This window comes from Oncorhynchus nerka, linkage group LG23, assembly GCF_034236695.1.
Source record: "Oncorhynchus nerka isolate Pitt River linkage group LG23, Oner_Uvic_2.0, whole genome shotgun sequence".
Lineage (NCBI taxonomy): Eukaryota > Metazoa > Chordata > Actinopteri > Salmoniformes > Salmonidae > Oncorhynchus > Oncorhynchus nerka.
The window spans coordinates 29,343,986-29,364,673 of record NC_088418.1 but is presented as its reverse complement, the minus strand read 5'-3'; the positions used below and the strand labels follow the sequence as shown (position 1 = coordinate 29,364,673).

Below are 20,688 nucleotides of genomic sequence, written 5' to 3'. Positions count from 1 at the left end.
CACAGGTACACCTCCAATTGACTCAAATTATGTCAATTAGCCTATCAGAAACTTCTAAAGCCATGACATCATTTTCTGGAATTTTCCAAGCTGTTTAAAGGCACAGTTAACTTAGTGTGTTGTAAACTTCTGACCCACTGGAATTGTGATACAGTGAATTTCAATTGAAATAATCTGTCTGTAAACAATTGTTGGAATAATTACCTGTGTCATGTACAAAGTATGTCCTAACAAACTTGCCAAAACTATAGTTTGTTAACAAGAAATGTGTGGAATGGTTGAAAAATTATTTTTAATGACTCCAACCTAAGATCTTCCTAGATCTTGCCACCTGACCAAACTGAGCAATCGGGGGATAAGGGCCTTGGTCAGGGAGGTGACCAAGAACCCAATAGTCACAATGCCAGAGCACAAAGTTCCTCTGTGGAGATGGGAGAACCTTCCAGAAGGACAACCATCTCTGCAGCACTCCACTGATCAGGTCTTTATGGTAGAGATGGCCAGACAGAAGCCACTCATCATGAAAAAGCACAACAGCCCGCTTGGAGTTTGCCAAAAGGCACCTAAAGACTCTGACCATGACAAACAAGATTTCTGGTCTGATGAAACCAATATTGAACTATTTGGCCTGAATACCAAGCGTCAAGTCTGGAGGAAACCTAGCACCATCCCTACGGTGAAGCATGGTGGTGACAGCATCATGCCATGGGGATGTTTTTCAGCGGCAGGGACTGGGCGGCAAGTCAGGATTGAGGGAAAGATGAAGAGAGCAATATATAGAGAGATCCTTAATGAAAACCTGCTCCAGAGCTCTCAGGACCTCGGACTGGGGCGAAGGGTCACCTTTCAACAGGACAATGACCCTCAGCACATAGCCAAGACAACACAGGAGTGGTTTCGGGACAATGTCCTTGAGTGGTCCAGCCAGAGCCCGAACTTGAACCCAATCGAACATCTCTGGAGAGACCTGAAAATACAGTGGGGAGAACAAGTATTTGACACACTGCCGATTTTGCAGGTTTTCCTACTTACAAAGCATGTAGAGGTCTGTAATTTTTATCATAGGTACACTTCAACTCTGCGAGACGGAATCTAAAACAAAAATTCAGGAAATCACATTGTATGATTTTTAAGTAATTAATTTGCATTTTATTGCATGACATAAGTATTTGATCACCTACCAACCAGAATTCCGGCTCTCACAGACCTGTTTTCTTTAAGAAGCCCTCCTGTTCTCCACTCATTACCTGTATTAACTGCACCTGTTTGAACTCGTTACCTGTATAAAAGACACCTGTCCACATACTCAATCAAACAGACTACAACCTCTCCACAATGGCCAAGACCAGAGAGGGTGTAAGGACATAAGGGTTAAATTGTAGACCTGCATGAGGCTGGGATGGGCTACAGGACAATAGGCAAGCAGCTTGGTGAGAAGGCAACAACTGTTGGTGCAATTATTAGAAAATGGAAGAAGTTCAAGATGATGGTCAATCACCCTCAGTCTGGGGTTCCATGCAAGATCTCACCTCGTGGGGCATCAATGATCATGAGGAAGGTGAGGGATCAGCCCAGAACTACACGGCAGGACCTGGTCAATGACCTGAAGAGAGCTGGGACCACAGTCTCAAAGAAAACCATTAGTAACACACTACGCCGTCATGGATTCAAATCCTGCAGCGCACGCAAGGTCCCCCTGCTCTAGCCAGCACATGTCCAGGCCCGTCTGAAGTTTGCCAATGATCATCTGGGTGATTCAGAGGAGGAATGGGAGAAGGTCATGTGGTCTGATGAGACAAAAATAGAGCTTTTTGGTCTAAACTCCACTCGCCATGTTTGGAGGAAGAAGAAGGATGAGTACAACCCCAAGAACACCATCCCAACCTTGAAGCATGGAGGTGGAAACATCATTCTTTGGGGATGCTTTTCTGCAAAGGGGACAGGACGACTGCACTGTATTGAGGGGAGGATGGACGGGGACATTTATCGCGAGATCTTGGCCAACAACCTCAACCTGGTCAAGAACTACAGGAAACGTATGATCTCTGTAATTGCAAACAAAGGTTTCTGTACCAAATATTAAGTTCTGCTTATCTGATGTATCAAATACTTATGTCATGCAATAAAATGCAAATTAATTACTTAAAAATCATACAGTGTAATTTTCTGGATTTTTTTCCATCTCTCACAGTTGAAGTGTACCTATGATAAAAATTACAGACCTCTACATGCTTTGTAAGTCGGGAAACCTGCAAAATCGGCAGTGTATCAAAATACTTGTTCTCCCCGCTGTAGCTGTGCAGCGACGCTGCCCATCCAACCTGGCAGAGCTTGAGAGGATTTGCAGAGAAGAACGGGAGAAACTCTCCAAATACAGGTGTGCCTAACTTGTAGCGTCATACCTAAGAAGACTTTTCTTCAACAATGTACTGAGTAAAGGGTCTGAAAGCATATGTAAATACAATGATTAAGTTGTTTATTTTTAATACATTTGCAAAAATATCTAAAAAAAAGTTTAGCTTATTATGGGGTATTGTATGTACAGTATATTGATGAGGAAAAAAACAATTGAATCAATTTTAGGATTAAGGCAAGCATACTGAATACTTTCTGAATGCTCTGTATCTACCAATTGTCAAGATTTTGTTTTTTATTTAAAAAAGGAATAGATGTTAATTTTCAAATTCATGACCTTTTAGATGTATATTCATGATTTTCCCTGTATGTGAATTGTGAAGTCTTTAGCTTATTTGAGTAGAAGCTATATATAAGAAAAGGTGGATGTGTTATTTACCTGAAAGCAATCAGATATAGACGTTCATTGTCTTTGTATTATTTACTAAACTAAGGCAAATATGGCTGATATTTTGATGTAAGTGTAGTCCGACAAACAGTACCAGTCAAATGTTCGGACACACCTACTAATTCAAGGGTTTTTATTTAATTTTACTTTTGTAAAATAAACTCAGCAAAAAAAAAGAAATGGCCCTTTTTCAGGACCTTGTCTTTCAAAGATAATTCGTAAAAATCCAAATAACTTCACAGATCTTCAATGTAAAGGGTTTAAACCCTGTTTCCCATGCTTGTTCAATGAACCATAGAGAATTAATGAACATGCATCCGTGGAACGGTCATTAAGACACTAACCACTTACAGATGGTAGGCAATTAAGGTCACGGTTATGAAAACCTAGGACACTAAAGAGGCCTTTCTACTGACTCTGAAAAACACAAAAAGAAAGATGCCCAGGGTCCCTGCTCATCTGCGTGAACGTCCCTTAGGCAGACTGCAAAGTGGCATGAGGACTGCAGATGTGGCAAGGGCAATAAATTGCAATGTCCATACTGTGAGACGCCTAAGACAGCGCTACAGGGAGACAGGACGGACAGCTGATCGTCCTTGCAGTGGCAGGCCACATGTAACAACACCTGCACAGGATCGGTACATCCGAACATCACACCAGTACAGATACAGGATGGCAACAACAACTGCCCGAGTTACACCAGGAACGCACAATCTCTCCATCAGTGCTCAGACTGTTCGCAATAGGCTGAGAGAGGCTGGACTGAGGGCTTGTAGGCCTGTTGTAAGGCAGGTCCTCACCAGACATCACCGGCAACAACGTCGCCTATGGGCACAAACCCACCGTCGCTGGATCAGACAGGACTGGCAAAAAGTGCCACGGTTTTGTATCACCGTGAGTGATGGTCGGAATCGCGTTTATCGTCGAAGGAATGAACGTTACACCGAGGCCTTTACTCTGGATCCGGATCGATTTGGAGGTGGAGGGTCCGTCCTGGTCTGTGGCGGTGTGTCACAGCATCATTGGACTGAGCTTGTTGTCATTGCAGGCAATCACAACGCTGTGCATTACAGGGAAGACATCCTCCCTCATGTGGTACCCTTCCTGCAGGCTCATCCTGACATAACCCTATAGCATGACAATGCCACCAGCCATACTGCTCGTTCTGTGCGTGATTTCCTGCAAGACAGGAATGTCAGTGTTCTGTCATGGCCAGTGAAGAGCCCGGATCTCAATCCCAATGAGCACGTCTGGGACCGGAATGTGAGGGCTAGGGCCATTCCCCCCAGAAATGTCCGGGAACTTTCAGGTGCCTTGGTGGAAGAGTGGGGTAACATCTCAGAGCAAGAACTGGCAAATCTGGTGCAGTCCACGAGGAGGAGAGGCACTGCAGTACTTGAAGCTGGTGGCCACACCAGATACTGACTGTTACTTTTGATTTTGACCCCCCCTTTGGTCAGGGACACATTATTCCATTTCTGTTTGTCACATGTCTGTGGAACTTGTTCAGTTTATCTCTGTTGTTGAATCTTGATATGTTCATACAAATATTTACACATGTTAAGTTTGCTGAAAATAAACACAGTTGACAGTGAGAGGACATTTATTTTTTTGCTGAGTTTACATTGTTGAAGAATAGTGAAGACATCAAAACTATGAAATAATAATCATCTGGTAACCAAAAAAGTGTTATTTTTTTTATCTCAACCTTCTTCACCTGGATTGCTTTAAGGAGTTCAAACACCATAATTTGCAAATAAATTCATAAAAATCCTACAATGTGATTTTCTGGATTTTTTTCCTTCTCATTTTGTCTGTCATAGTTGAAGTGTACCTATGATGAAAATTACAGGCCTCTCTCATCTTTTTAAGTGGGAGAACTTGCACAATTGGTGGCTGACTAAATACTTTTTTGCCCCACTGTATGCTGAGCACTTGTTGGCTGCTTTTCCATCACTTTGCGGTCCAACTCATCCCAAACCATCTCAATTGGGTTGAGGGCGGGTGATTGTGGAGGCCAGAACATCTGAAGCTGGTTGAGAGAATGCCAAGAGTGTGCAAAGCTGTCATCAAGGCAACAGGTGGCTATTTTGAAGAATATTAAATATAATTTGATTTGCTTAACACTTTTTTTGTTTACTACATGATTCCATATGTGTTATTTCATAGTTTTGACGTCTTCACTGTTATTCTACAACGTAGAACATTGTAAAACCAAAGAAAAACCCTTGAATGAGTAGGTGTGTCAACTTTTGACTGGTACTGTATGTTTCTAACTTTAGAATATGGCCAACTTTTGCAGCTGTAACAACTTTTGGACAGTAATATCAAATCTAATTTTATTGGTCACATACACATGGTTAGCAGATGTTATTGCGAGTGTAGCGAAATGCTTGTGTTTCTAGTTCTGATAGTGCAGCAATATCTAACAATTCCACGACAACTACCTAATAGACACAAATCTAAGTAAAGGAATGGAATAAGAATACATACATATAAATATATGGATGAGCATTGACAGAGCGCATAGACAAGATGCAATAAATGGTATAAAATACAGCATATACATATGAGATGAGAAATGCAAGATATGTGAACATAATTAAAGTGACGAGTGATCCATTTATTAAAGTGGCCAATGATTTCAAGTCTGTATGAGACATCAGCCTCTCTGTGTTAGTGATTGCTGTTTAACAGTCGGATGGCCTTGATATAGAAGCTGTTTTTCAGTCTCTCGGACCCAGCTTCGATGCACATGTACTGACCTCGCCTCCTGGATGGTAGCGGGATGAACAGGTAGTGGCTCGGATGGTTGTTGTCCTTGATGATCTTTTTGGCCTTCCTGTGACATCGGGTTTTGTAGGTGTCCTGGTGGGCAGGTAGTTTGCACCCGGTGATGCGTTGTGTAGACCACACCACCCTCTGGATAGCCTTGCGGTTGTGGGAGGTGCAGTTGCTGTACCAGGAGGTGATACAGCCCAACAGGATGCTCTCAATTGTACATCTGTGAAAGTTTGTGAGGGTTTTAGGTGACAAGCAACATTTCATCAGCCTCCTGAGGTTGAAGAGGTGCTGTTGCGCCTTCTTTACCGCACTGTCTGTGTGGGTGGACCATTTCCGTTTGTCTGTGATGTGTACGCCGAGGAACTTAAAACTTTCCACCTTTTCCACTGCTTTCCCGTCGATGTGGATATTGGGGTGCTCCCTCTGCTGTTTCCTGAAGTCCACTATCATCTCCTTTGTTTTGTTGACATTGAGTGAGAAGTTGTTTTCCTGACATCACACTCTGAGTGCCCTCACCTTCTCCCTGTAGGCTGTCTCATAGTTGTTGGTAATCAAGCCTACTACTCTTGTGTCATCTGCAAACTTGATTGAGTTGGAGGCGTGCATGGCCACGCAGTCATGGGTGAACAGGGAGTACAGGAGGGGGCTGAGCACACACCCTTGTGGGGCCCCAGTGTTGAGGATCAACGAAGTGGAGCTGTTGTTGACCCATGCTGAGCTATAGTCAATGAACAACGCTCTTACATAGGTATTCCTCTTGTCCAGATGGGATAGGGCAGTGTGCAGTGTGATGGCAATTGCAGCGTCTGTGGACCTACATTTGGGCGGTAAGCAAATTGAAGTGGGTCTAGGGTTACTGGGAAGGTGGAGGTGTTCCTTGACTAGTCTCTCAAAGCACTTCATGATAACAGAAGTGAGTGGTACGAGGCAATAGTAATTTAGTTCAGTTACCTTTGCCTCCTTAGGTACAGGAACATCTTGAAGCATGTGGGGACAGCAGACTGGGATAGTGAGAGATTGAATATGTCCGTAAACACACCAGCCAGCTGGTCTGCGCATGCTCTGAGGACGTGCCTAGGGATGCCGCCTGAGCCGGCATCCATGCGAGGGTTAACACGTTTAAATGTCTTACTCATGTCAGCCACGGAGAAGGAGAGTTCACAGTCCTTGGTAGCGGGCCATGTTGGTGGCACTGTATTATTCTCAAAACGTGCAAAGAAGGTGTTTTGTTTGTCTGGAAGCAAGGCATCGGTGTCCGTGTAAATCCGTCCTTTTAAAGGAAAACCCTGCCACATATGTCTCGTGTCTGAGCCGTTGAATTGCGACTCCACTTTGTCTCTATACTGACATTTCGCTTGTTTGATTGCCTTGCGGAGGGAATAACTACACTGTATTCAGCCATATTCCCTTTCCCTTTATAGTCACCTTTCCATGGTTAAATGCGATGGTTCGCACTTTCAGGTTTGCGCGAATGCCGCCATCTATCCACAGTTTCTTGTTAGGGTAGGTTTTAATTGTCACGGTAGGTGCAACATCTCCTATACACTCCTATGTACAGAACGATGTCAAAAGTAGCATGCTGTTCTGTACAGTGGCTTGCATAGTGACAAATAAAACAATAAGACCGTTTTACCTCAAAAGCCTTTTATTCCAAGAATATAGAAATGATTGAAATTGTCAAATATATCGAAAACCCTCTCATTGTTTCAGAGGAGGAACTGCAGAATGTGAATGAATTAGTAATGGTGCCATAAATCACACATCCCTGTAATTCGGAGGCTTTGGGTCTGTAGCGGCTAACTCAATGGTTACCATTTTCAATCTTAATATTTCATTATGAAAAGCGATTTAGAATTCCATTTATCTGGAACCTACTCTGGAAATGGGATAAGCAGAGCGCTAATAGCTTCTCTTGCTCAAAGTGTACCTTGTAGGAAACAAAACAATTGGTGCCCAATTTTAAGGGTTTAAGAATATATCTGTGTGGCAACAGTCTAGTTTTTCAATACATAATAATGTGATACTGTTGGATGTGTTCGCATAGAATCATTTACCGCATAGTGAAGAGACGGCTAGTTTGGACAGTTTTAGTAATATAAATTCAGTTTACCTCCTGTTGCTATGGTGATTTGTCTCAGGTAGTGTCCATAGAAGGGGAAGTCAAAGGAGAGAGCCACACGCTAGGAGGAGCATATATCATATCAGACAGCATATCAGTCATGATGGCAATGTCATGGTGTCCAAAGACTGCATGCAGGCCTATGTACAGTATTGTTTCTGTGCTCTTGTGTACGTCTCATTCTCCCACCAACTCTAACCACTTTCCATCTGTATGTGTGTGTGTGTGTGTGTGTGTGTGTGTGTGTGTGTGTGTGTGTGTGTGTGTGTGTGTGTGTGTGTGTGTGTGTGTGTGTGTGTGTGTGTGTGTGTGTGTGTGTGTGTGTGTGTGTGTGTGTGTGTGTGTGTGTGTGTGTGCGCGCGCATGCGTGCATGTCTCACCGCTGCCTGCCGGTGTGTGTTGGACAGGATGCCGTGCACTCTGACTTTGCTCTGTTGCACAGCATTTAGGTCTACCCAGAGTTCCTCCATCCGTCTGTCTCCTGGCCCGTAACTCCTCCACCTGTAGTACCTCTGAGAGTCCTCCTGAGAGAGAGGGCGCTGATTAGCACAGAAAGCTTTTCCAGAGTTTCAATGAATTCACTGGTCAGTCGCCCAAGGTCTTGATTGACTTTGACTACATCACCATAATGCATTTATTACACATCTATAAGCATTTCATCAACGTGATAACATGTTCCAACTGCATTATTAAAGGTTAATGAAATATATCCATAGCACATGTGTAGAGCACTCATGTTATGCAAAGTTCATATTTAGGTATCTTAAAAACTTCTTAGGGCTGCAATCCCGTTAACGGGATGATATATCAACAGCCAGTGAAAGTGCAGGGCGCCAAATTCAAAACAACAGAAATCTCATAATTACAATTCCTCAAACATACATATACCGTTTTAAAGGTCATCTTGTTGTTAATCCCACCACAGTGTCCGATTTCAAATAGGCTTTACAGCGAAAGCACCACAAACGATTACGTTAGGTCACCACCAAGCCAAAGAAAAACAGCCATTTTTCTAGCCAAAGAGAGGAGTCACAAAAATAACAAATACAGATCAAATTAATCACTAACCTTTGATGATCACCAGATGACACTCAAAGGACTTCCTGTTACACAATACATGTATGTTTTGTTTGATAAAGAAAAAAAATCTGAGTTTACATTGGCGCGTTATGTTCACTAGTTCAAAAAACATCCAGTGATTTTGCATAGCCACATCGATTCAACAGAAATACTCATCATAAATGTAGATGATAATACAAGTTATACACATGGAATTATAGATAAACATATCCTTAATGCAACCACTGTGTCAGATTTTTGTTAAACTTTACGGAAAAAGCAAACCATGCAATAATCTGAGACGGCGCTCAGAAAATAAATAAAATTATCCGCCATGTTGGAGTCAACAGAAACCAGAAATCACATTAGAAATATTTCTGTACCTTTGATGATCTTCACCAGAATGCACTCCCAGGAATCCTAGTTCGACAATAAATGCTTGATTTGTTCGATAATGTTAGGTACACATATCCAAACGCTCGTGCAGGTCCAGCATAACTTTGGACAAAAAAAATCAAAAAGTTATATTACAGGTCGAAGAAACATTTCAAACTAAGTATATAATCAATCTTTACGGTGTTGTTATCATAAATCTTCAATAAAGTTCCAACCGGAGAATTCCTTTGTGTCTAGAGAAGCAATGGAACGCAAGACGATATCATGTGGAATGCGCGTGACCAGGAAATGGCTCTCTGCCAGTAACCTGACTCATTCAGCTCTTATTCAGGCCCACAACACAGTAGAAGCCTCATTCAAGTTTCTAAAGACGGTTGACATCTAGTGGAAGCCCTAGGAAGTGCAACTTCATTCATATCCCACTGTGATTTCAATAGGGCCTGGGTTGAATATCGACCAACCTCAGATTTCTCACTTCCTGTTTGGATTTCTTCTCAGGTTTTTGCCTGCCATATGAGTTCTGTTATACTCACATACATCATTCAAACAGTTTTAGAAATGTCAGAGTGTTTTCTATCCAATACTAATAATAATATGCATATATTAGCAACTGAGACTGAGGAGCAGGCCGTTTACTCTGGGAACCTCTGGGCACCTTTCATCCAAGCTACTCAATACTGCCCCTGCAGCCATAAGAAGTTAATAGATGCATCATTACAATGACAGCATAGTGTCATCATTATGGATGTTCTCAAAAGTGTGCTTCTGCTATACCATTGTTAGTGAATATGCAAAAAGGCCAAACGATGACTTGAAAATTATGCTGATATACAGTGCATTCGGTCATTTATGTATTTTCATGAATGTTTAATATTACGATTTTTGTATTTTGAATTTCGCTCTCTGCAATTTCACTGGATGTTGGCGAGGTGGGTCACTAGCACCCCACCTAGCCCAAAGAAGTTTTAAAGACATCCAAGCTTTGGCAACTTTCGGCTGGATGTGTGAGTGTGTAGTTCATACAGGCATAATCTATGTGCAGAATTACTGTCTCATCTCAATTAACTACGAAATCCCTAGTTTGAAAGTAACTTTTCTTGAAGCTGTGCTGCGCCATTTTCCCTACATTTCCCCCCACGTGGGCCAGCCCTCTAGCAATTTGAGTTCTGGACAATGAGCTTCAGCCCCTCGCATTTGAGTGACAGCAATCAAGATGCCTGCCCAGCGTTATCCAATGAGGTTACAGGGCGGGCACAACAGCTCAGTGGACATAGCAGACAGAGAGCAATAATGTGGTGCACATAACCGCACATATGTGATAGTAGTACCCAATGTTCTGGGGTAACACTTTTGGCCTGTGCTAGCGACTTTCAGAACAAAAAAAATGTACCCTTATGATTCAACCCTGTGGGGATCTTAATGCACTATTGACCTAAGTGAGGAGGAGGAAAAGGGCTAGTACAGGCTATACAGTGTATAAAAAGTACCTGAGAATCTCTTAGAAATGCTTGCAGCAATGACTGAATTCAGACCTGAGTTGGTTTTGATGTGTGGTTTGATGTGCTTGTTCAATGGTGGGAAGAGTTAGCCAAATTATTTAACTAATTAGCTTCAACCGGCTGGTGTGCGACCATTGCAAAGTTGGTTTGACTTTGGATTGCCTATCTCCGTGGCTAGTTAGGAACCATCAGTGAATTACACAATGTAGATGACAATATTTTCCTGTTTTAATCCTTTTAGTTCTCATTAAATGCTTTCAATATTTTATTTGAATTTCTACAATTTATAGTTGGTTTTAGGTTTAAGTCATTGAAGTTTGGAGCGATGTCAATTTTAACATATGACCCGTAACAGGAAGCTATGCTAATGTCGCACGTCACTACTTCACAGGAGAGGCATTTTTTTATATTTTTTTTATCAAAATAAGTTTTGGTTTTGCCAGAAATGCCTTCTGTAATATGCAAACTTTCATGTACCTTAATAACGAACTTGTATGCCATCTGTAAATACAAATAAAATTGTTAAATTACGAGTCTAGTTGGTTTAGACACGGAAAAAGACAGGAACCTTCCCGCTAGTCATGATTGTCTGAGATAATGGATGGACTGGACATGCCAAGCGATGAGTTCAGATTAGTCTGCCACGTAGCATGATTCTGTCTATAACATGAGCTGCTCAGCATGTGTAGATAATCCTTGCTTTTGCCATGGATTACTGCAAAAGTGTTGCGACTGCTCTTAACATTCCTGTCCTGAATTTAGCAGGCACTATCGCCAAAGATTAGTGGGAAAAAGTTGTGATGGACTACTTTCTGCACCCGGTCAGTGTGAACCGGAGCGACTTGACACAACACGGGCCAAACAAGCTGTACAAACAAAACAGAGTTAAAGGGGTTCTAGTCTGCTGTGAAACGTTCATCTGTGTATATGGGTAAGAGTTTAGCTACATTTTCAAATATTACACGTTTCTTTTTCATTGCAAATTAAAGCGTACTGTTCGCTAGCTAGAAAACGTTACGTGTGTGATCTATGCAGTAATATTATTTGTATCTCAGAAAGCCATTTGCACTGTTAGTTATAGCCTAATATTAGCTAGCTAGCTAAAATTGAACCTAGTTGGTTAACTTTAGCTGTAGATTCATACTACAGCATTTCATGTATGGTGGCTAGCTATGAAAATCAGTTTGTATTGCTATTAGTATGGGTTGGGATTATGGTTCATTGTTTAGCTAGCTAGATAACGTTACATGTCTAAACAAAAGACTACACTTCGCTAGATGATTACTCATCAAGTTAGCCAGGATGGGGATGATTACAGCCATCTATTGTATTTCACAAACATGTGTACACGCCTAGACAATAGTGACCCATCCACTTAGCTAGATGTGGCTGGGGGGGGTGGTTATAGCATTTCTTTCACATGACCCATCAATTTAGACAAGTGTGTCTGGTAGGGGTGCGCCGACATATCCATATTCGTATCCGTAAATTGACTGTTGAATCGGATTATACTCGTGATCGGGAAAAAAACAAGTGCTTTAATATGCCTAAATAGATATTGGCAAAACACCTCCCTGCATGTTCTCACTGCAAAAAAAGCTGCAGATTAAGAGCAGTGTGCGGAGGGGTGGGTTTGTATGTGTATCTGTCCTCAATGTGCAGCAGGCAGCCAAGTTTGCTGTCACTCAGTCAGAATGCGCATTAGTGTTTAATCTTTCCCAAACCCTTGCCCCACTTGTTAGATATTATGCACATTGATAACAAATGTCCTCGCCATGTCGATTTACCATAGTAACAAGCAGCAGCAATCTAAATGATCAGATCGAAAACATGCGAGGAAAAGTGTTTGGATGAAATTATGAAGCGAGTGGACGGAGAAATACAGCTTCACTCTATCCAATCAGAACAGCAGGTTCAACGCCCGCCCTTCTCTTTAGACACACAAACTAGCCAGTTGAGTTATTTAGACCACGCATATGAGTGACTCAAAGACAATACAGTATGATTTAAAAACTCTCACAAGTAAGAAACATGCTTGCTGGCACCCCAAAAAACATATTTTTTCTGATCATAGATAATTACAAAAAAATACTCTGATCATAATTGTATCCAGAAAATTGCCCATATCCGTTACGATACTCGTTTGTCCGACTACTTGGCACACCCCTATTGTCTGGATACGCATCACCTAATAATGATACAATATTTATGCTATATTTTTATCTGGACACTTTCTATTTTTAATAGTGCTGCTATGCAAATATACAAGTAACTATTTCACTGTACCGTTTACACCTTCTGCATCCTCTGCATGTGACAAAAAATGATTTTATTTGAGATAGTGTGTGTTTACTAGAGACGTTAATGTGAAGAACAACATGACCTGCACCAAAGTCAGATTAGAATATAGGCCAAGGACTAGTTAGTGTACTTTTACCTGGAGTTTCTCCTTATTGTAGGCTACTACTTTCAGTCTTGAAATCTTTGGTTCTTTACTACACTACCTTACTCACTCTGTTTAGCACATGTGAATCCTTAAAGAGATGGGTGGGTTTAAGACTTAAGAGGGTGTGAACGATGCGCAATAGTTGTAAACAAAGAAGAGCTCTCCAGTAGGTGTACCAAAACATTCAAGGGCCATTTGCTCAAAAGTGGGGTTACAAGTTCAACTTTCAATGCAGAATTACTTTCCTATTGTTCCTCAACTACAGTGTATGATATAAAATTTTGTAGTTCTGAGTCGCTACTTTTATCTAATGTAAAAAGAAAAACACAATTAAATTATTTTGCCGCATTAGACTGAATCGAAGCAGTTGGTCACATATTATCCCATGTACATTGTGTAATTTACAGATGGTCCCTAGCTAGCCCCATAGGGATATCCAAAGTAACCCACATTTATCACAGGGTCATGTGCAACTGCACTCTGCATTGATGATTCCTTGTGTGCTGCCAACCATGGGCGTGTGGGCAGGATTGAAACAAACCCAACCTCCATTTACGTTGTGATGCAGTCAAGCATTTCGCAACACCCGCAATAACATCTGCTAAACACATGCATGTGACCAATAAATTTGATTACCACAAGTCTCACAAAATTCAGGTTTTGGATGAGCCTGACTATAACCAAAATTAAACTATTCACAATTTGTCAATTTTGACAGTATAATAAATGTTTGACTCATATGCACTGAGCATACCAAATATTAGGAACACCTTCCTAATATTTAGTGGCAAGTGACATCAATAAGGGACCATAGCTTTCACCTGCACAGTCTGTCATGCAAAGAGCAGGTGTTCTTAATGTTTTGAGTACTCAGTGTATATGCTTTTATCCGAAGCGACTTAGTCATTCATGCATACATGCATACACCCATACGTATGGGTGTTCCTGGGTATCAAGTCCATTACCCTGGCATTACAAGTGCCATGCTCTACCAACTGAGCTACAAAGGACCACATAGGCTTTGAATATGAATTTTTGTCAAATCTACTCAAGAAAAGTCTAACTGACAAATGTCAACAGTAGGATTCTCCTCAGCAATTATTGTCTGTGCTAGCTACATCTGGAAAATTTAAATAGAATGTTCATATTTCCTTTAAAGGCACAATGCAGCCATTTTTAGACCAACATCAAGTCATTACTGGGTAACAATTAAGTACCTTACAGTAATAGATTTCCATTAACTGGGCACAAATAGCTTTTTAGCAAAAAACTTTGTCAAGCAAGGACTGTCTGAGAATGATCTGGGGGGAGGGGGAAAACTAAAAACAGTCTCTTATTGGAGTGGTTTGGAACTGTGTTATTGGTCTATTAACCAATTTACCGTATGGTGATGTCACCATGGAAAGCTGAAATTCCCTCGCATGCAAACCTGCGGATTAGAAGGTCCTGTGTAGATTGTATTTTTAACCAGCAACTGTCAGAAAATAACACTGATTTAACACTGATAACACTGATTTTTTTCAAAATGTTAGTTCTAGCTGTTGTACAATATGATAGAAAAACACAGGAAATTGTTTTTATTTTGACTGTACTGGGCCTTTAATATTGTGTTGTGTCTGTATACTTTTTGATAAGTGAGGCATGTTTATAAATGCTTTATAAATACTTGAATGGAAAAATGGAATTGACAGTACATTGACTGCATAGAAATCATACATAGACCTTTAATGTTGGTGTTATAGATCAGTGGCAAACTGCACAGTTAATTAACCATGAAATGCTTAGCTATAAATGCTTAATGAATGGGAAAATAGATACGCTTTACTTTGACTGCATATAATTCATAAACAGACCGTTTATGTGTGCGTTATAGACCAGTATGCTCAACCTAATAGGGATGTGGAGGAGGGCTGTTTAATGAGTTGCGAAAGAGCCTTGACCCTCAACCACACGATTTTGATCTGTCAAATTTACCCTGAGGATTCAACACTGTGGGGATCTTCATGCACCATTGACCTCATTGAGAAGAAAAAGACCATACTTTAAGTCACGGGCCTATACCGGCCGGTGCGGGAAATGGGGCTAGTACAGGCTACATAGCAGCATCATTATCAAAATGTGGTTTGGCCTTTAGGCATATTCACTAACACTGGTATGGCACATTTTAGAGAACAGCCATAATGATCACACTACGCTGTCGTTGTAATGATGTGTCTATTAAGATGCCTAAATGTGAGCTTTTGCATAGCATCTTATGAATGCGCTATAGATATGCTATGGATATATTTCATTAACCTTTAATGTGGTTAGGACCTGTTATAACACGTTCATGAAATACTTATAGATGTGTAATGAAGGTGTTATGGCTATGTAGTAAAATGAAATCATTACCCTTGATTCAATCTAGAGCAGGAGGCTATTCTATTGTATTCTTAATATGTATGGTTGTGGAAGATGGTAGTCCTTATGATGGTAAGATGATAGCTATGATGCTAATTAGTAATAGAGGTTGGAGTTAACTATTGTGCATAGTGACACCAGAGGTCCTTTCCATGTATTGTATTTTCATTTACACCAGGTGGGGGAGCTGTATACATACTCTAATGATCTCAGTGCTTTGGCATTGTAAGCCTCTCTATCTATTTAACGGATCTCAGAACTCGATCACATTATTAATGTGTGCCTTGCATCAAGGTGACAGAGAGCAATGGTGCTGGGGTTTAGGTGTGGGCTGGGAAAGTGGAGCAGTTAAATGCAGTGTTCTCAATGACGATCTGGCTGCTCCACATACAGCGAGTGACCCACTTTCTCTCCTTCCCCGAGACCCAACACAAGGCACTGTTTCTGGGGGAATCTCCGGGTCTGAGAGGAGGGCAGATCCCCAGACTTTGCCCAGGGCTGAAACACCTAAGCTGCATTGAGATTGGTCAACGAGAGCTGCCGCGGTGAGAAGTTAGTTAGAGGGTCTTGTGTGAAACCAGAGGACACACACGCTAAGTTGACAGGACAAGGCCAGGATCTGTTGTCAATTTGTAGTGCCGAGAAAAGCTAATCACAATTTATTTGGCAGAAATTATACCTATGTGGTAGTAAGAGCAAGATGATACACTGGTCCCCACCACACCAACTAATCCAACAAACACATTTAAACTCACATTTTATTAACCCAAAAATGTATTCCAATTCAAAATCCTATTTCCCTAACCTCAAACCCCTAACCCTAAAATTAAACGTAACCTTAACTCCTAAACCCTAATTCTAACTCTAAACCTAACCCCAAAGCCTAAAATAGCTTTTCCTTGTGGGGAAAAAGGCTCGCTCGCAAATTACCATACACCTGTCATTAATATCCCAATAGCAGTCACCCCTGATAAAGGGTCATAGCTTCAGCCAACGTGTTCCCATCAATTGGCTTCATCTGCTGGGGTCACACACTGCTGCCCATTATCAAAGTGCTTAGCCATGCATTGAGATGTGGTTATTAGCGGTGACTAATGAAGATGTTGCCAATTACCTACTACCAGCTGTGTCACAGAGAGGGCCTAGGCTTTAGCTCACAGGGCTAAGAGTGTTATGTGGTGTGCAGGAGACGCAGTCGGTCACATGAGCCTGATCCTGAGCAAACGTGATGTGGGTGCTAGGATGGCAACTAACAAGATGCTGAGCAGAGGGGGAAATAACAATATTGCTATCGATATCATCACAGATGGCTGCCTGTTAGTTAGACCTTACCACTACAAGAGTTATACTAAACATAACTCATTCAATTTCTCACCACCACATGGGTCATGTTGTCGGGCAGGGTATCAATGTCCAGTCCTCCCCCCAGTGCGTTGCGTACCGCTCGGTTCTGACCATGTTTGAGGGAGGGCTGCTGGTCTCGGTAGATCCTGCCCATCTCAGACGAGCCCCCATCTATCCGCAGTGACGTATCATCTAAAAACATGAAAGATGACATAACAGTCAAGATAACATGGCCATTCGATAGAAACAGCAATATCACATCTCATGCAAACTATGAGAACACCACAACAAGAAATACATAACTGATTAAAAACAAACAGAAAAGGTATACTCAGAGGCGTCATGCCCAAAAATCTGAGGGGGAACCAAATACGTGAGAATGTACCCCCCCCCTCCCCCCCAGGCAAAAATGTATATTCTTATGCCACTAGTACCCTAACCCGTAATCCATATTGTAAAAAAAAAAGAAAATATCATATTTATGACCAACGGAACAAGCAGTGATCTACTTACAGTGCATTTGGGAAGTATTCTGACACCTTGACTTTTTCCACATTTTGTTAGGTTGTAGCCTTATTCGAAAATGTATTCAATTGTTCCCCCTTCATCAATCTACACACAATACCCCATAATGACAAAGCAGTAATGGGTTTTCAAAATGTTTACACAAATATTCAGACCCTTTACTCAGTACTTTGTTGAAGCACCTTTGGCAGCGATTACAGCCTTGAGTCTTCTTGGGTATGACGCTACAAGCTTGGCACACCTGTATTTGGGGAGTTTCTCCCATTTTTCTCTGCAGATCAGGTTGGATGGGGAGCGTCGCAGCACAGCTATTTTCTGGTCTCTCCAGAGATGGTCGATTGTGGTTGGGCTTTTGGCAAACTCCAAGGGGGCTGTCATTTGCCTTTTACTGAGGAGTTGCTTCCGTCTGGCCACTCTACCTAATTGGTGGAGTGCTGCAGAGATGGGAGAACCTTCCTGAAGGACAACCATTTCCACAAAGGAACTCTGGAGCTCTGTCAAAGTGACCATCGGGTTCATGGTGACCTCCCTAAGCAAAGGCCCTTCTCCCCCGACTGCTCAGTTTGTTCGGGCGGCCAGCTCTAGGAAGAGTCTTGGTGGTCCCAAACTTCTTCCATTTAAGAATGATGGAGGCCACTGTGTTCTTGGGGACCTTTAATGCTGCAGAAATGTTTTTGTACCCTTCCCCAGACCCTTCGACCTAATGGCTTGGTTTTTGCTCTGGCCTGCACTGTCAACTGTGGAACCTTATATACCGTAGACAGGTGTGTTGTAGAAAGGATGATCAAAGGAAACAGGATGCACCGGAGCTCAATTTCGAGTCTCATAGCAAAGGTTCTGAATACTTGTTTGAATAAGATATGTTTGTTTTTAATACATTTTCAAAAATTTATAAAAGCCTGTTTTCGCTTTGTCATTACGGGGTATTGTGTGTAGATTGCTGAGGAAATTGTTTTATTGAATTCATTTTAGAATAAGGCTGTAACATAACAAAATGTGGGGAAAAGTAAAGGGGTCTGAATTCTTTCCAAAGGCACTGTAAGCCTACCTCTTAACTTCATTGATAGCCTGAAATGGCTTCTTGGTAGCTAGTTATGAGGTTGGGACATTGGGAACCTGTCTGGGCTAGCTAAAGCCAACTTCATAAAACTGCTAGGTGGCTAGTATTTTATTTAGAATTTTTAAACGGAACAAATCTGAGGTGGCATGTGCCCGTGACCCGCATGGGGGTGACACATCACATCAGTTATACTTGTAAAGCAATGCCTTCTGAACATCACCCGATGTCCTATGACCCATAGGTGAACCTTAAATCTTACTGCCTTATTTGGCACCTAGTGTTTCACCAGTGACTTGGATTGGTCTGTGGGTTGTGGAGGTATTGCCTTTGAGGCTGACTGCTTAACACAGACGTGTGAAAAAGATTGATGGAGTTGTGATGCATTAGGTGGGGAAGATACTCATCAAACCATAAGTCACAACTATGTGCGCCTCATACGGAATACAGGCAATGAACAGAAACATGGATGGAAGTTTTTAACATTCACAATTAAATCAATAACTCAAAACTATCTCTGGGAGACCACAAGGACACCTTTGCAGAGACAACTCAACACGACACATCTGGACAGACAGTAACACTTCCGTGTGTGTTTGCTTTATGATGAGCCTTGTAACCGAATTTGATTCCACAGCAAATCAGCATATGAATCATATGCAATTGGCGGGAAGAAGACAGTGACCATTGACATACGCATTACAGCAAGTTAATGTGACTTAATATCTTGGGATTTTCTAGGTTGTAGACCCAAATAATCAACTGGGTTAGCACTCTCTGGCTTTAGCATCACGCCACATGTGGAAAAAGTTATCCCCTGCCACATTATGAGCAAAACTTTCAGGCTGAATGAAACTTTCAGGTTGAAAAAAAAGTACTTTTGTAAGTGGTCAATAGTTTCGTAAATGTGCTGTAATTGAGCCAAAGTATAATTAAGGAAAAACAATTAGTCTGTAGAAACAAATAGTGTTCTGACAATGCCAGGACATTTAATCCATAGTACAGACATTCAAATCACTTAAAAGGGTAACTGTAGTGCCTCTTTTCGCCCTGTCTGCCCCCTTTTCCATTTGAAAAATGCTTGAAAACTGGGAGCGTTTATGTTGAGTGTGTCATCTCTACCAAAGGTGAGTTCGTTCAACAAACCTACCTACCACCTGGTATCAATTTCAGTTGAACGATTTGATTTTACATTCCAAAATGTTATGGTGAGGCCACAAATAGCACATTTTTGTATGGATTACTGTATGGATATAGCAACAATATTCAAACTGAAAATGGCTTTGCTAGCTCTACTACATGCAATAGAAAGTCGCTGCAGTTTAGACCCGAAGCAGACACAATCGCCACACTCTACCTCCTCGATGGCTAATTCACACTCCAGTCAGAGACGGAAGAGGAAGCGAGACATCCCTCATCTCTTCTAGTTACATTACAGTCAATGAACTAAGCAGACCAGACTGCTAAATCATTGGTATCTATCTCTGAGCTGTTTCCTAAAACCATTGTTACGAAAGTTGCACTTTGAAAACTCGCATTATTTACCGACTGCTAAGTGCTAAGATGCTTCTTTGCTCTTCCGCATCAGTTTATACACAGAAGATCTCCACTAAACATAAACGTCTTGATTCTGGCTCTCTGTGACCGCCAATAACTTCAGAACAAAGTTGACTACAAAGACAAATTTGCCAATGTCTGTAATTGTTTCAAACAAGCAAAGGCTAAAAAAAAATATTTCAAAGGAAAACTGCGATGACTGGATTAAAAGATAACAGTATACAGTATAGGCTACAAAGGCCTATATATTTCAAACATGACTTTGAATACAACTGCTCTAGGAGCTGATCCGTCATCAGTATTGTGGAATAATTCTAATGGTAGGGTAAGATTTGAATGGCGAAAGCTGATATGAGAGCAGCACTGCTTTTCTTTCGATCCTATTGACACATGCTCCAACGACGCACTTGAACGTTCTCAATACACGGTGTTTTGGGAAACGCATGTGAAACCTTCGGCAGTTGTAGAAAGATGCATTATTAAAACTCTGGTAAGCTTAAGTTTCATCGCTACCGGGAAACCGTGCCCAGGAAGTTACCAAAGTTAACATCTTCGGTCCAACATTGGCTGTTTGGCCAATTATATTATAACTGTAGAAAGGCCGTAAAATGGATTTTAGTTTGTGTGAGGTCCGAAAGGGGGGGAGGTTGAAAGTTGAAGCTGATTTACTGCATTTCTATACAATTACAAAACTTTTAA

At 41.4% G+C, this 20,688-nt stretch overlaps 1 protein-coding gene across 1 annotated transcript in view; it reads right to left on the bottom strand.

Annotated features, from left to right (window-relative positions):
* The window catches only part of plxdc1 (plexin domain containing 1), a 90,834-nt gene that overhangs the window by 47,632 nt on the left and 22,514 nt on the right, over positions 1 to 20,688 (bottom strand). The window contains 3 exon segments of the mRNA XM_029629645.2: positions 7,698 to 7,767; positions 8,087 to 8,230; positions 16,882 to 17,042. Coding sequence (XP_029485505.2) covers positions 7,698 to 7,767; positions 8,087 to 8,230; positions 16,882 to 17,042 — 375 coding nt within the window.